The sequence below is a fragment of the Cyrtonyx montezumae genome, unplaced genomic scaffold (assembly GCF_038088225.1).
Source record: "Cyrtonyx montezumae isolate F1298 unplaced genomic scaffold, pur_monq_1.0 scaffold_8, whole genome shotgun sequence".
Classification (NCBI taxonomy): domain Eukaryota; kingdom Metazoa; phylum Chordata; class Aves; order Galliformes; family Odontophoridae; genus Cyrtonyx; species Cyrtonyx montezumae.
The window spans coordinates 94,941,943-94,959,510 of record NW_027072089.1 but is presented as its reverse complement, the minus strand read 5'-3'; the positions used below and the strand labels follow the sequence as shown (position 1 = coordinate 94,959,510).

General features: G+C 39.2%; 1 protein-coding gene across 1 annotated transcript in view; it reads right to left on the bottom strand.

Annotated features, from left to right (window-relative positions):
* The window catches only part of LOC136058898 (mediator of RNA polymerase II transcription subunit 1-like), a 32,837-nt gene that overhangs the window by 6,941 nt on the left and 8,328 nt on the right, over nucleotides 1-17,568 (bottom strand). The window contains exons 3-7 of the mRNA XM_065752681.1: nucleotides 5,028-5,131; nucleotides 3,842-3,926; nucleotides 3,422-3,476; nucleotides 2,809-2,941; nucleotides 1,834-1,862 (exon numbers count right to left, since the gene is read on the bottom strand). Coding sequence (XP_065608753.1) covers nucleotides 1,834-1,862; nucleotides 2,809-2,941; nucleotides 3,422-3,476; nucleotides 3,842-3,926; nucleotides 5,028-5,131 — 406 coding nt within the window. The remainder of the gene's footprint in view (nucleotides 1-1,833; nucleotides 1,863-2,808; nucleotides 2,942-3,421; nucleotides 3,477-3,841; nucleotides 3,927-5,027; nucleotides 5,132-17,568) is intronic.

Here is a 17,568-nt window from a genome sequence, read left to right as displayed (position 1 = left end):
GTTTAAATATACATTACTGAAAGGAATAAATGTGCATGATACACAAATCTGACAGCTCAAGATGTAGCTCATCAGCTGCAAGCACTCTCCCTGACATGATAATAAAGCTAGTCAGCCAGTAACACCTCCCTAACACCGTGCACTCATACAATGTTCTTTTCATCAAAATATTAAGGATTGTATTAACACTGTATTTCACAGCACCCAGAGAGAGAGGCAAATCCTACAACTGATGGATACATTAATTCACAAAAATCAGAAAAAAAAAAAATCACTGCTGTGACAGTGACTCATCTGCTTAAATGGATTCACATACCCTGCTAAGCTCTCCCATGCTTCAGTCTCACAGATGGCTGTACTCAAGGCTTACCTCTACTCTGTGTGCAGGTAGGGTTGGAAAGCACGAGTGTAAACAGACCAAATAAAATCTGCCTGGACTTTCGTATTGGAACAGATTGTTCCCATGCAGAAACTTAAGCTTTTTCTACTTCATTTATGACTTCCCAACTGGACTGATTGGGAAGCAGGGAAGTAGGCATACAGGTACAAGCACACACATAGTGCCATCCTGTGCCTTAGGACTAACTCAAATATTACACTAGGCACTATACTTGCACTGCATACCATATCCTCACAAAAATAAGAGTGCTGCCAAGTAGTTACCATTGTCACTATGGGTAATATTTACCATCACTCAGAGCAAAACTGCTGGTAGTTAACACCTCTAAGAGTCAAAAACCTACACAAATGCAAGTTTAAGCTCCAAGACAGCTGTTTACACCTTTAAAAACAAAATGTAACTTCATTTATGAGGAAGAAGACTAGGAAAAAAAAGATGCATTACAGGCCCTCATAAAAGAGATGAAATATGCAAAAAAAATCATTACTCTTCATTTTCAAATGTTCTGCCAAGATATTTAAAGAGGAATTCCGTTTCTTAAATATGTTCATTATTAGTAAATATGGAATCTTGATATGATTACGTGGGGAAATTCTGACTGGACCTGTAAGGTGTAGGCCTGATTTGGAACTGCAAATTTGTTTTTCCTGAAGCCAACAAAAATACCAGTATTCAACAGCTGCATTCAGCAACTGTGTTCAGCTGGCAGCTAAAGCCAGTGTACCATTGTACAATGTTGCCCTCTACCACTCACAGAAGCAGATGCAATTTAGCAGTTTTCAATGAAATGACTTGAGAAAATAAGTAAAGTCTAGAACATCTTTTCAAAATGATATTTTTTTCTTTGAAGGTACAAATTGGAATCTGGCAATAACAGTACCGACACTGCCAACCTTCAAACATGGAGTGCTGAAACCAGCTGCCCATATCAAATCCAAAAAAAAGGCATCAGCCTTTTTTTCAGAACACCTGTTACTGTTTCCTGATTCTTACATTATTTTTACAACAAAACGTTTGTGTTCATAATGGTATAACGGCACTAGGTCCTGTGCAAGCAAGTAGATATTACAAAGGAAGGGAAAAAGAGCACTCACTCATCTCCAAGGATTGAGACTCGCAAAAGAAGACTCCACAGAGAAAGCAACTTCAACAAGAGATTCTTCCGCTGTGGCAGTCAGCCCTTAAATGGGGTCTAAGAGGGGTTGAGTCAGGCTCCACCCCTTCTGGTTGCACAGGTGAATTGCCTTCACCTGTGCTCCCAGGGCTGACCAGGTCTTTCTTTCAGGTGCTCAATCAGAGGGTCAGGCTGTGACTCAGCAGTTGCCACACAGTGTTACTACACTAAAACCATTCTAGCCTTGATTTCTTTACAGGAAAACAAGACTCAGGAATTCATTTCTGTGCAACAAGAGACTCTCCACATAGTTCTTTACCTTAGATGCTGCACCATGTCATCACAAACCTGGAAGAACAGGAGAGAACAGTTTCATGTTTCTTATCATATATGAAAGATTTCTGACAAACACAATGATAATGATAAGATTATTCTTTATTAATTTTAAATTATTAGTTATTTAAAATATTAAACTAACATCATGATAGTAAAACAATATGACTACAATAAGTAATAATAATAAGTAATAAGTAATGCCAGTTTTTTTCCTTTAATAGGCAGTTACTGTGCTTAAATTCTCTGGCCATGCCTTTCACTAGTAATATTATCCAGCATCAAATGATTTCTATAAGTAAGCATTTGACCTGTTACATTAACTTGGAATTACTTTAATCCCTTTTTTCCTGGACTGTCAGGTTATTCTATTTAACTAGCACAAACTATTGATCATAGTTTATGCTTCCACCCACACACAATTAGCCGGCACCAGCTAGCTGTTTTAACCTTGGTCCAAATGCTCACTCGTAACACCAAACAAATGCAGAATATGCTGTGTGAATTGCAGAGTGGTATTTTGCCAATACTGTAAAAATTTTGTAGGAAAAAAACCAATCCTTATTAGCAGGAATGCATATACTTAAAGAGAAGGAAAAAGAAAAAACAACCTCTGATAACAGCTCCAAGATATTCAAAGATATTTGCACTGAGGACATATATTGCACTACATCTTGGTAGGAAACTATTTTATAACCCTATATTTACATAGGGTACCAGAAACTTCTGGAAAGTGGGCTCACCAGCTGAGTTTCACGTTAATACTAAGAGTTACAGTAATTAACATCTGTGCTGAGTTGTAAGTTTAGGTGAGAGATTCAGATGCCTAATGGGTCATCTAGTGTCATACAGAGGCTGCCAGGTGTGACAAAACCAAAAGGAAGTCAAAGACTTTCTGACACAGTAGCTGAAAGCCAAGTGGGATACTACAGGAAAGTGACAGTGAGAAAATTAACTTTACCACAGGAGTCTCTCCAAGGTGAGCCAGCTTTGCATCCATCACCCTTCCATCCTTCTCAAGCTGCACTTCTATATAAAACATGTTTGAGGTTATGTAGCAGGCAGTCCCACTGGGGCTAACATGAGAGTTAAGCCTAAGGAGAGAGGGGAAACAATTTTTTGTGTATCTGAATGTCACTTGAAAAAAGGAAATGAGTATAGTTCACTCACTCGTGGGAAAAGACACCAAGGATGCTTCAAAAATAATCTTTCTTTGGCTCAACTTCTAAAAACTACTCAACCAGGTAATATAACCTTTCTCTTTCCTTTACATTCTCATGTCAGTTTGCTGGAAACTTTACCTCAGTTTGCAGCTTTGGGACCTAGATATAAATGTCCTCTCTTCACTCAACCTCCTCTATAACTGCCACTTTCAATTAGCCTGTTAAATCCGCTCCAAGTAGACATCCAGAAAAACATCATGCTAAATATGTAGTTGATAAGCCATTCAGCTGATTTTCCTCACTGGACATGGGGCCATGCTTGCTCATTTGCATTTATTTAATTATATTAATAAATAAATTGATAATTAATAATAATTAATAACAATAAATAAATAAAAATAACAAACTTACCCTTTTTGTTTGGATAAAGTTTCCAATCTGTTCATCACAGAAAACAAAGATTTATCTGTACAAAGGAAAATGTTATTCAATTAGGTTGCAGTGATAGAAAAGGAGAAACATTATAATCCTGCTCTAAGGGGTGTGATTTAGGTAATAAAAAATAATATCTCTTGCACGACTTCTTGTTACTAATGACAACTATGATTAATGAGTGCTGTGACAAGTAGAGCTTCTTCTCAGACTTCAAGAGTAGCTGTAGCCTGAAGGCTTAACCCAAAGATGAGTCACAAGTCTTGTTACACATTCACCTCTGTGTTTGCACGTTTGGCTCCATCATGCAGAACATTCCCAGCAGAGAGAATCATCAAACTGCCTGAGTTGGGAAAGAATGCTAAAAAATAGACTTTGAGATATCTGACAGCTTGTTACCATTTAGCGTCCTCTGCAACTTCTCCATGCATGAGAGCAGCGGACCATCTGGAGCATTACTGACAGGAGATCGACGTGGCTTATCCTAGCACGTTTGTGAAAACAAGAGACAGAGAAAGACCCTTTAAATTAACTGCCACAGAAGAATATCACTGCCTGTAAGTTACAAAACTCTAAAGCATAGTCCAACAAAACAGTACATACATCTTTTCTTATCATGCACAGAGGTGAGCTATGATTGTAGCCGTCTCTAAAGGGGCAGTCTGGATTCATGAAGGCTCTACTGTGCAGTAATTACATACTGGAGACCTTTGGTGCTGAAAACCACTTTCCATTTCCTTTGTTTCTAGGCTGAATAAATGCTACGCCTCCTAACATAAGCTGTTTTCACCACAGTAATAGCAATAAACCAAAAAAAAATGCATAGGTTTGTTTTAGAAGAAAAGAGTGAAAGAGAGAGACCAGTATGCATTACAGGTGCACGTGGTTAGAGTCAAGGTATAAGTTCTAGCTGAAAATAGTAACTGCAGTGGCAAGTAAACTCTCCATGTTCTTCTCTGAAAACTCCTCATACTTCATGCTCTAAATAACAAAAAACAGTCAATGCTGAAACACTTTCAACATTATCAAAGTGAGGGCATCGATTTCAGAAGAACATGTAAGCATTAATAAAGTACTTTAAGCATTAAAAAATAAGCATGGAAACAAGTTTTTATATTAAGCTCATAGCACTTGAGATGAGCTGCCTTTCACAGAGATTATTCTTATATATATATCAGCCACTGGAAAGGCAAGAAGCGTGAACTGATTCAAAGTATATCACATCTGCTATCCAAATAGCAGCTTAGGCACATCAGGATATTTCTCAAAAATAGTATTTTCTCCCAGTTCTATAAATAAGAAGTTGACTTTACACACTATGAACATGCTAGTGATAATGAATGGAAATTCATTACCAGAGTATCAGACTATCAGTACTAATCTCAGAAGAGTTAAAATAACACAAGAAACAACTACTAGAGTATCAAATTAGTGCTTTTAATCACTGTTAAGTCAGAAGCCAGGCTCTAATAGGTGCTTAAAATTTCCATTGTTGCTGTTTTGCTAAGGCAAGCAGTTACTGAGTTGTCTTGGCATCCTGCTCTAATAAGAGATACCCTTCTCTCACCTTATCTGAGATTCTTACCATGCAAAAATGGACAAGTTTCAGAGTTTCAGTCCACTGTCTTTGTTGATATTTTAGATACAACTGCTCCATTAAAGCATTTGTAGAGATAACTGCCATAGCACCTGAAAAATATGTCAGAATTTTCTAAATATAACGCTATGTATTTACACAGGCAACTAGAAAAGTTGGAGGAAGAAAAATATAAAACTTGCTAAGATCGTAGCTGTTATGTTTCAAAACGAGGAGGAAAGAAAACAATGTTTTAGTTTTCAATACATTTTGCATACAGGTATCTAATTCCGTAAGACTTCCGACAGAAAAAAAAAGAAGAAGTTGAGGTATACTGCATAGGCAAGTAATCTCCATACTAAATACAGATATGCTGCCAGACCTTAAGATTGTTAAACAGTTGGACTTTACCTATGCGTGAGCTCATCTGTGCATTGTTAGTAAATACCACAGCCTTGAACTTGCCATGGAAGCAGGCACTGAGATTTCTATACTCACCTAGAGCTCACTAGAATAAAATTTGCTGGGGGATAATCGCAAAGCAACTTTTGTGTTTTACACAACAAGAGTGTTGCAACTTTTATTTTTTTCCTCCCTCATTAGAATGAGAAGGAAGGAAAATGAGGCCAGGAGAAACAATATTTTCAGTCCATCAACACTCTCTTTATAAAGATCCTTTTTGGCCTTATCTAGAATTTAAGGAATCAAATAAAGGTGGGTTTTTTTGTTGTTGTTGAGATTTGGTGCATCTATGACCACTAATTCTGTCAGGAATTAACTTGAAATGAATTTCCTAATAAATCAGCTTGGGATAGATTGTGAGACTTCAGGCTGATCAGCCAGTAGTAACCAATGATGCCAAGAAATCCGACATAGTAACTTGACACACCAATGAAATATGTCGAGCAGGTATTCCCTTTATTACAGCGCTGGGTGCATAGGGGACCTCTCCACCAAACATGCACACCAAAGAGAGAAACAACTACACATTTAAAGGCATAATACATTAATATTCATTACATTCCAAAGATATGGACAGAAATTCCAAAGTGAGTGACAACTCCAGTGGTCATAGGATTAAAGCTAAAAGTAAATTTCCAGATATTAAGGGGATTACTTTATGTTGCCAACAGATATGCTTCTTATCTTCACAGACTTCCTTCACTGAGTTGCAGACAGCAATTCCACTTATCTTCTCTGGACCATCCATTGTGCTGTAAACAGCCACACTAACATCCTTGTGTTGTCCTTATCTTCATGGGGCCACCCTTGTATTGAGTTGCAAATAGCAGCTCTACCTGTTTGCACAAGCTATGTAGCCATTTGGGTTGTGAAATGAGTTGTCTTTACTATAGAGAAGCTGTTCTCATGATTCACCAAGGACCTGAAGCTTGTCCACTCCACTGTACTCCTTAGCACCAGAAGTATAGGTGCTTCTCTGACACAGAAGGCGCAACTGCTACATAGAACCACCCCCTCTGAAGTAGGCCAGGATAGAGACTGCTAAACCTACTGCACACAGCTAGCAGGGGTGGTGAGTGAGGCCTGGCAGTATCTTCCTCCTGACAGGAGATCAGCAGAAATCCCAACCCATAAAAAGAAAGCAATCTCAATCAGCTGGAGGAAAGAACACCACCATACCCCAAATAGCTCTTACAAACATCCCTACCAAGGGAACATTCCCACTCACCCATGCCTTGAGACCTGCTAGAGGGCTGTAGCAGTAGCAGATGATACCCACCCTGCTCCTCAATCTCAATCTCCACCCCAGCAGCAGCAGTAGCAGCAGCAGCAGCAGGAAACCAAGACTCCTACTTAAAGCAGCTGCACCAGAGCACCCACAGGTGCTGTGCAAGGCAGGTAGCTTGATCCCTCAGAAGATGGATCTCAGGAGCTGGGAAGCACTTTGTAGAGGCACTACATTGAAATCTGGTCACTGTTAAATGCTAGGTCTACAGCAAGAAAAGTATGTCTCCTACATAAACCTTGTATGGCAGTGTTTCAAATTGTCTTACATCATGCTTTCTGTTTTCCAGCTGCGTCATCGGTGCTTTCAACTTGCACTGCAGTGCCTGAGATAGCCTCATAATGAATAAAGGAGATAGTCAGGGGCTTGCCAGTATGTACCTGAGTAGAAAGTAAATAGTCTGCAGTGGATCCCACAATAGAGTGGTGGTCCATCACTTGCATGTGCCCAGTGAGAGCTGTTGGTGCAAGTGAGGCAGTATGGGGCTGTCTGTCAGCATGGCCATGGGATGAGGTAAGGAGGACCCAAGGAGCCTGCTGCTGTGGTGTCTGTGGGTTCCAGGGAAGCTCCTGCTGAGGTGGGCCAGTAGTATATCTGGGTCTCACATAAGGTGGAGGAGCAGAAGTAGCAGCCAAGGCCTGGCTGCTGCTCGGTGGCAGCAGGGAGGTGGCCCACCAAATTGTCTTAAATTTCAACTTTCAACCAGTCACAGAATTTCTGTGGAAAGCTGAGGGCTGAGGAGATGCTGGATGTCTTGGTTTCAGCTGGGATAGATTTTTCTTCAGAGTGTGTGGTATGATGCTGTATTTTTGGTTCTAGGAGAAAAATAATGTTGATAACACATGGATATTTACAGTTGCTGTTAAGCAGTGTTGTGCAGAGCCAAGGCCATTCTCAGCAAAGGGCCCAAATAAATGTGAGGGAACAGAATTAGGACAGTTGACTTCAACTTGCCAAAGGGATGTCCCATACCATATATCATCACATGGAAGGAGTTTTGAAGTTCATCTGGCTCTTCTACTGCTTAAGGGGCTAGATGGGCATTGCTTTGGAGAAATTGCTTGTGCATCACTTGTTATATACATGTATATTTATACAGTCATAACTATTATACTTTTCCTTCTCTGTACCTAAATAAATAGTTTTCTCTCAACCCACTTTGCTGTTTCTTTTTAATTCTTTCCCCCATCCCTATGGGAAGAGGGGCATGAACAAACAACTGTATGGTGCAGAAACACCTGCCAGGTTAAACCTCAACACTGGCTTTGCTCTCCTCAGAAAAAAGAAATGAGGTAAATGTTAGATTTCCTTCTCATCAGAAAAAGTTTGAGAGTCCTTTTCTTTCAGTATCCATAGTGCCACAGCATCCCAGGCTGTTCCCCGATCCTGTCCTGGAGGATCAGGAGAAGGAGAGCCTGAGGACTCAACCATCTTCTCTGGCTCCGAAATAGAAGATGCTTCTGATTCATGTGACTCAATTTTAATTTCTGTGTGGCACCCAAGACCCGGGTGGCTGGAGCAGCCAGAGAAGGTGTCACTGACCAGCACTTGTTGCTGCTACTGCACAGAGCCACAGGTGTTTGAACTTAAGAAGTAAATAAAACTGTATTTAAGGGGATCAGTCCTCACCTAGACCTTGCTTTCCCTTCCCTGTGTGGTCCCCTTCTGTCCTTTCTGGTTTCCCAAGCAATGTTAACACAAAAAAGCATCAATCTCTTCCCAGCTTGTTGCCATTTCTTGCAAATGGTCTATGATTTCAATAGCACAACTTCTGCAAGGCAGTAGCTGTGTACCCAGGTGGTGCTCTGCAGTGTCAGCAGTCCCCCAGAGGTTGCTCTGTAGGTCCAACTAGAAAAAGACACTGTTTTGCTGACGGCATAAACAGGAGATGTGCAATTTCTATTTGGTTCTTACAGCTTTATTTTGTATTTTAGGAATTTAGACAGCAAGCTAATGAAAGCAGTGATGTTCTTTAAGCCTTGTAAATCACACCTCTCTCTGCAGGATCAAGTGCTTCATCTGTCAAGGAAAGGCTTGGTCTGGAAATGGTGTCTGAATGCAGGGTGCAATTGTAATTGTATGATAAATTTGAGTACTACAATATAAAAAGGACACGAAACTATGAGAGAGTCTCATGGAGGCCTACAGCTCCTCACAAGCAGAGCGGAGGGGCAGCACTGAGCTCTGCTCTCTGGGGGCCATGAGAGGTCTCGAGGGAACAGCACGGAGCTGGGTCAGGCAGGGGGTAAGGGAAACGTTCTTCACTGATATAGTGGTAGAACATGGAATTGGCTCACCAGGGCAGCGATCACAGCCCCAAGCTGCTGGAGTTCAAGGAGCTTTTGGGCAATGATCTCAGATACAGGGCTTGAATTTTGGGTGGTCTGCATGAAGACAAGAGTTGGATTTGATGATCCCTGTGGGACCCTTCAAAGTCAGGAGATTCTGTGATTCTGTGATATAATTTAGGGAAAGTCAATGCAGCTGAAATAGTTGAACATGTTTGGAATTTCAGCCTTTACAAAGGAGGTGAAAGGTGATGAAGTAAATTGATGATGTAATTGCACACTTGTGATGAATCTCATATCCCTAAATTTAGCTTGGCTTATGCTTTTGCATATTCATCTGTTTTTAAGACTGGCATTGAAGTCACTACAGGTGTAATCATGAGCTTTAACTGAGACTTGGTGCATCCATTTAGAAATGTTTTTAGCAACTCTAGGGATGCATTTTTGCTTATTTTTGCTTTAAAAAAAATGTATTGAAACCTTTTCTGCTAGGCAAGATCATATATTATGGCCCGTATAAAATAACTAGGTCGCCTCAGTCCAGATCATTGGATCATGTGCACGTGACGTACCACAGTTTGGTGTATTTGGTATTTTTGGGGTTATTTTCATAATTGTCAGCCCAAGTCCAGAGCTTACTGGAATCTCTGTGAATGTGACAATGATTCCAGTGGTCTGATCGTGTTCTGAATAAGGAGGAAAAGTGATCCCAAAGTAATGGAGGGAGCAAAGTCACTCTTGCTTTGTCTGCACAGTAGCTGTCCTCCAAACAAACAAGGACCTGAAGTGTAAGTAGTCACAGTCGGGCATGGTTGATAAGCCTAAATAATCACTTTTAAATATTTTTCACTGTGCTCAGATGTATGTATTTAGGTAAACAAACTGAAACAGTTCTGCCATGATATGGATATTGCCATTTTTCATTACAAGGCAAATATTCCAAGACAAGTAGCAGCCTTCACACTGACACAAAATTGTAACATTACTTAAGATCATACAAAAGAAACAACCAAAGTACAGTCAGAAAGCTTCTCACATCAACGTGTTGTTACAGTATTCAGAGCTATTGTATCAAATTTCAATGCTCCACAGAAGAGTTAAGTGTTAAATAATTAAGACCGTTCTAAGTATAGCATCTCGGGGCTATTAGATTCAATAATCTTTAACTGGGTCAGTTAATGGATTAAAAAAAAAGCAAAGCATTGTTATCAGAATAGCAGATAAGAACTAGCGCATGAATCCTGCATGCCTACCTGCTCTAGATTGCTATCAGTTTGTGTGTTCAGCAAAAACTGCTTCTAAAGGAAACTTTCATGTGCACAGTTACAAAATAAGTTTTCCCCAGATAAAATCTTCTCTTACCCTCAAATAATTTGAGGTTATCTTATCCTTTTCTGTACAGGCTAAAATTTATATATTTTCCTAGAAACCTCCTAAGAAAACCATTATTATTACTACTTTGTTTACTTTTTGTCATTCGCTTTCTGCACCTTGCTATACTCCTGACATGGTAATAAGCTTGACAGCACACGCCATGGGAACACTGTGATTTGTGTGAAAACATTTTCAGTAATACCACATTTCATCCATTTCTGATGATTTTTCCATTTCAATGAATGGTACTGAGAAAGGATCAATAGATTTTCAAGTCATATTCTTGCATTCAGGTTAATTATTTGTTTCCATGAAGGTACTCTAAGTTTTCAACAAAAAATGGGGGGAAAGCGTAGAAGACTGTTAATACTTTTTAAAGTTAACAGTTTGGAAGATATTCTGGGAATACTATATTCAGAAGATGCATTTTGTCTTTTTGTTTGTTTGTTTGTTTGTATTCATTGCTTGTTTTTTTGTTTTTTTGTTTTTTGTTTTCAGGAGACAGGCACTTTCTCTACCAACCTTACATCCAGTGTTGACTTCTTCTTTCAGCTAAAGAATTAAAAAAAAATAAATAAATCACAGCAATACCTTCACTGTTCCACTTCCAGCAGTTCCTTGGAATCGCATCTTTCCAGAAGCCCTCAGCTGAACTGTCAATCAGAATCAGAGAAAAGAGCAGCCCACATTAAGTTGAAATACAGAACTGGGACGCAAGGCTGTAAGTGAAAACCAATGGTTCCAGGTAGAAGTGCAGGGTGTGTAAGGTATCACCATGATTATCTGAATTGACGCTTGGTCAGGAGGTCAGAGGTAACTGTTTTTTCATGAAGTCCCATGGGATTTCACAGCAATGAGCAGTGACACAATTACAAAATGAGCATGCAACAGGAACATGAATCAGTGTTTATCAAAAATAATGACACGTTCTATCAATCCCTTTATCTATCTCCCATCTAAGGTTAGCTAAACCCAGTGCTGCTTAGCTTTTATGAAGCAACAAGTTCATAGCCTAGTCTGATATTGTCTATAGTTTATAGCTACCACAATCCATAAATACTACAGAATGTTTTTTCACCTTTCCTTAACTCTCTACATCATCTCCTCAGTTATGGAGTGTAAGTATTTTGTCCCTGAGAGCAATACCAGAATAATTTAGTCTGTATTTTATTTCACTACAGCAATATAGATTGAGCCAGTTCATATCACAGCTTACTGGATACACTTATGGCACTGCAGACTGAGGCATGTAATGCTGAGAAGCTTTGACTGTTTCCTCCTGTCACTGAAAATGATTTAGATCTTCTTGTGCCAGATGTATAGACAGACATCAAAAAATAGGTTCATAGCAAATGATCATGGATGTTGAAGTGCATTGACTCTGACAGTGCGTATCTTTTCCTCAGAGCAGAGTCGAGAGCAGGCTCACATTTGATTTCTGATTGATGCCAGCACTATACTTTCCAAGTGTTCATTGTCTGAGTCTTTTCCCAAAGGTACAAGGGACACACGACTGTGACTTAAACTAACCTCATGAACTGAACACTGGAAGGCTGGCTTCACACACAAGCATTTTCCATTTACAGGGTTATAAAAGACAGCATAAGTGATATTCATAACTGGGTGTTCTTTGTTCATCCCACATCTCTCATCTTTCTATGACTTCTCATCATTTTTATAGCCAGAAGCAGAAATTGCACCATTATTCAAGTTCTTTGGTGACTGTAGCTGAAATCAGCAGAACCATATATTTATGAGATGCTTCAGCACTCCTTCAAAATAAAGACAAAGTGCAGGTAAAGGGCAAACAGTCCATAGATTATGGCAAAATCAGTAATACATTGGTATGTTGGAGGTCCACATTGAAAATGCTACTGCTGTAAGAGGGGAAGAGAGAAAATGGAAGCTAAGAGTTAGTTGAGGAGCTTAAAATCATGATAAGCATTGAGAAGGTAATTGAGGTAGAGAAGAAGTAAAATACAGAAAGACAGAGCAACTGTGCACAGGAGAGTTTTCCATTAGTAGGTCTCAAAGGTCAGGAGACCAACTTAATTTTCTTGCTTTTCCAGGCTGGGAAAAAAGGAGATGGAGAGAGAAAGTGACAGCTGAAGTTTGATGTAGCAGCAGAACCAGCAACTAAACTGCAGCTTAGTTAGCTTACCAGGCTCCACTGTAACAAACCTCCAGCAGAAGTAAGGAGGAAGCCTTCAAAGGAAGAAAGAAAAGCATGAAGAGGCTGCAGAAACATGAGAGGAGGGACTCTAAAAAGACCCACACAAATTGTGAAGAAGTGAACTATGATGAACAGGAGCAAGAGAAGAGGAAGGGTATGGAAAGCAGAAAAGACATAAAAGGAAAAAGATGAAAGAAATATTATATAGATATTTAGATCAGAAAAATCACACAATATTTTTATGTTATTTTTCATACACAAGTGTGAAATGACTTCTACCTTGAGCTATTTTAAACCAGTATTGATCAGGAGGTGATTGTTAGGTCTAGGTGTTCTGAATGAATATATATCAGGAACGGGGTTATATAATAGCAGACTGAAAAAGAAACTGCAGTGGAAAATACTGATTTCAGTAAAACAGTTTATGTAGGAGGAACATATTTTTCAGGAAATATAATACCATATCAGAGCTCAGTCCCAACTACATATTTTAGATCATTCTGTTTGGATTAAGCATTTTGATAATGCTTTTCCTCTCCTATTTTGTAAAAATCAAGCTAATTAAACTATGAAAACATGTAACAAACACTAAAATATATTTTAGTGCTTGGATGTAATTAGTAATTTGGTAATTCCTTAACTATGTTCCCAATAATGTTTGCATTTGTTCTCCAGTAGTGTTGCAACAATTGAATCTCAGATTTCCAGATTCCTAGTCACCATCCAAAGTTAAGTAATTTCTCATTGCTCTTCTGAACGATGCCATGAATGACTAGAAACTCATTACTCTCAGATTTGCTCTTATTCAAGGCACTTCAAGGAATTTCTTCTGTAGACACAATGGTAAGAAAGCTGTGAGTGCTAAGAGCCATGACTAGCCTAGATGGAGTACTAAGAATAACTTTTGCTTTCAGAAAGCGAAGAGAGTTAAACAAATGCAAGTATCTCATTATTCAGCAGTTTGTTACAGTGGATTGGAGGTGGTCATTGATGATGGAAAGCTCCTCAGTCGGGTGACATTGAGATGTCTTTGCATTGAGTAAGAGTAGTAGGAGCAACTGCCCACACAAACTTCCCATGTGTGTGTGTGTTGATGTGTTGGTGTTCAGAATCTGAATTGGATTGCTTCATTTTGTTAGTAGCTTATATTTATCTCTGCACATCATAAATATATTCCCTGTACATGCTTTACAAGCTTCAAAAACAAAGATGAATATCATCTCTACTTTATAGAGTTTAACTTCTACATATAGAAGGCAGATGACAGTCAAGATGGAAGATGGGCAGACAGTGGACTGGTCAAGACCACAGCCACTTAGGAAGTGAAATTAAAATGAAAATTACTTGAATTCCAATTCAGTAGGTTGTCCACTGAAATCTGCAGTTGTGCAACCTAGCATTAGACACCAAAATAAATTTGATCACATCAGGTTTTCCTGCTAGGTAAATTTTGGAAAGAAACAGGCACACTCAGAGGGAAGCTCAACCTCCTAATACATATATTATCCCCTCAAGGCAACCATTGTGAAAAGAGGGAGCTGTGTACCAAGCCTGCATTTGGGCATGCCATGTATATACTGCAAGTGTAGGAGTCTACAAAAGCCTGTCAACTCCTATACAAACACAAAAATATACTGAATTATATAGTTCATATGTATGTCTATAGCCAATAATGTACAATTTCTCATAACTGGTATGAGATGTTGCAGAGTGAAAGTTTTCTAGCTCTTCCCTTTCATTGATGGATTATTTTCCCCAGAATAAATACATGGTGGATTTGAGCCCGGTGGTTTCTTCTCTCCAGTCCTGCTACTTTGAAATTCCATTAAATCACAAATACATTTCACATATCCTTTTGCATTGGTAATAAAATATTTTCTAATAAATTCTAATACAGCTATGCAGCCAGCATAAAAGAGATGAAATTACCTGTAATACCAAGAAATCCTACCAACTCAGTACTGATTTCAGCTCAGGAACTCAACACAAAGGCCTACACACCCACAGACACTGCAGATGCCAGCTTAATTGATCCTGCGCTGAAATTGAAGGGTATCCACAAAAACCAGTAAGTGGTTTTGTTTCCTTCTATTTTGTCCTCAGCAAATTGAAGTCTCTCTCAGTCTGGAAGATTTATCGAGATTCTGAAGGAAGAATGTTTTATGTGTGGCAAGGTGGTGAAGACTGCATTTTCCAAAGACCAGGGTTCATTCATTCATTCAACAGAAATCTAAGATAAAATGATGGTGTTAAATTAGGCATGCTGTAGATACATTGTGTGCAATAAAATGTATGCTATTGTAATGGGAACAAATATGTTCTGTACTTAATTTTGTAACCTGTGTAAGCTGTACATCACTGTTTTTTTTCCCCAAAGATTTGGAAATGTTGTGTATTTCGCCTATCTTTAGATTTTTTAAATAATTGAAATTCTTCTATCAGTTGATTTCTTAGTTTATTACGGTACATGATGAAAATACTAGTGGCGCATGACGTTTCTGCTTAATTATACTTTGTAATTTTTCTCTGCAAGTATCTCATGTGCAGGACAGTTCTGGCACATGCAGTAATACATTAAAAAAAAAAAAAAAAAGGAAAAAAGGGGCAATTACTACACATATCCTTAGGGCTACCCACAAATGTCTGCTATACCATCTACACGGTTTTGGGTGCCCACTGTGTAGCATTTAAAGACCAAAGAGCATTGATGAGTTCATGTGCAGCCCAACCCCAAGTTCTGATGCAGTCAATGGAGAGGAAGAGTTACAACACTCACTCTGACACAATTGCTTGACTCCAATTGCTTTCTGACACTGAAAAGCCAGAATAATGTTCTAAAGTGTCACAGGTTCTGTAGAGATGCTTTCACTACAGTCACTTGTTAGCAACTGAACAGGAAATATTCATGTAACACTTTTCCAAGGAGATATTTATGCTAGTTTGAGGTTGAAGAGCTGATTGTTTTCCACTTGGTTTAAGCAAAATGCCAGGGCACACTTCACGAACAAAGGTTGAAGGATTTACTATAAACTGTTTTTTATTGCATTTTAATATGCAATTTGGGCCATGGGAAAAAATTCAGAATAGAATATCATTTGCTATCTCAAACAAGATATCTATAAAGGGAGATCAAAAGGAGAAAGGCTACGCTTTTGTTACCAAGCAGAGTGGTGCGGCACAGCTATAGTATGAAACAGTTGGATTAAGGATCTGGTAACAACAGTCATACCATATGTATTTCAGAGGGAAGGTTATCCTGGTACAGCTCAACCAGCTCTGGTTTGATCCCATGGACAGAACGCTCAGTAGCAGAGTAAGTGCATCAGGTCACTCCCGTAGTGTACTTTATCATCTCTTCCTAAACAAACCCTTTTTGTATGGTCTCAGACCACTCTACAATGCAGATCAAAGCAGAATAAACCAGGACAATCAAGAGCTTAGTTTCAGAGGTTCACCCCTGATCTAGCCATAATGCTAGTGAACAAACAAATTCTTTTTTTTTTTTTTTGTTATGATGCAAATGTTATGATGCTATTAAATCAATACAAAGACTGTGTCAACGTCAGTAATGGAGCTTCCTTCTCTCAACACAATGTGAAGGGGTATGATTACTGATCAGTAAAGGGTGAGGGGAACAGGAAAAGGAAAACAGGAGTGACTGCATGTACATTCTGTTAGCCACAAGTGATGTCTTCCCCACTATGAGTGATCCCTAAAACTGTTTGATTTCAGGTGAACGTGGATGCTCAAGACAGAATAATCACTAGAGGCAAAATTACCATCCTAATTTTGACTTCTTGGCATGCAAGGAAGTATTGAACAGCTGCAGATCACGGTATTCATGCCTCCTGAACTTTGACTCAGAAACTCTTCCAACGAGTGTGTAAATACTCAGAGATGCCAAATTTGGACCAGAATTTCTTGAAGGCTCCTGAGCCAGGATGTATATATTCATGCTATCACTCTTCAATATTTTTATGGTCTCATTAAAAGACTAAGCCTAGTTTGTATGCAAATGTTCCCCTGTGGTGAAATATCCAAAACATGTCTCCTTTTGCCTGTTCTGTTGACTTGGTATTATCAGCATTCCCTCTTCTCCAGTTAACAGGATGTAAAATTTCTTTGTGTGAATGAGTTTATTTCAGTAATAAACCAGGAAGAACTGCATCTGGATTGCTCTTTTATTGCTAACAGTTTCTCAGTCTCCGAGGAGAGTGCAGAAATTAGCTCACACTGACATGTGAGGCCAAAGAAACTTAAGCCTAGAGGGAGATGGCCTAAAGACTGGTTAAATGCCTAAGATGTCAGAACCTACAGAAAGCTGAGCACAGAGAACCGCACAGAAGGTCTTAAAGAGCACCTGCTCTGCAAACTGCACACAAAGGCTCCATTATGCTAGGACAAAGGTGGAAGACCTCCAGCAGAGGTGATAAAAACTCCAACTTCCAAACTCAGAAACCACACACAGCCATTATGGGGAGGAGGAAAGCTCTCATGGCAGCCTGTGTAGCTGCTGCTCACGTTCCCATCTATTCTCACCAGTGTTCTGAAAAAAGCAGCTGGCTTAAGCTTCCATTGCCAACAGCGTCTTCAGTGAGGCAAACGCTAGAATGGCTGCAGCCTCGTAAGATACAAATATGTACTTAGCAGTCAATTTCTACATTATTATCAGGGTATTCTGCGTTGCCTAGACTGAGTTTAAACCACGCCAAAGTTTACACAAATCTTCTATTTAAGCTGCTGACTTTGTATTGAAAGACACAGCCACAAGGGAGCCGTGATTTGAATTATTGCTATGAATGTGGGAAGTCCCTTGTTTTATCCCCGTTTCGTTTGGAGCTATAAAGCATGGATATTAAAAAATAATAATATCCAGTAATCTCAGCGCTTTGTGTCCTTTCTGCCAGTAATAATTTTTCTTAAGCTCAGCGTACTGAATACTTAATCGTAGAATCGTGTGATTGTGCA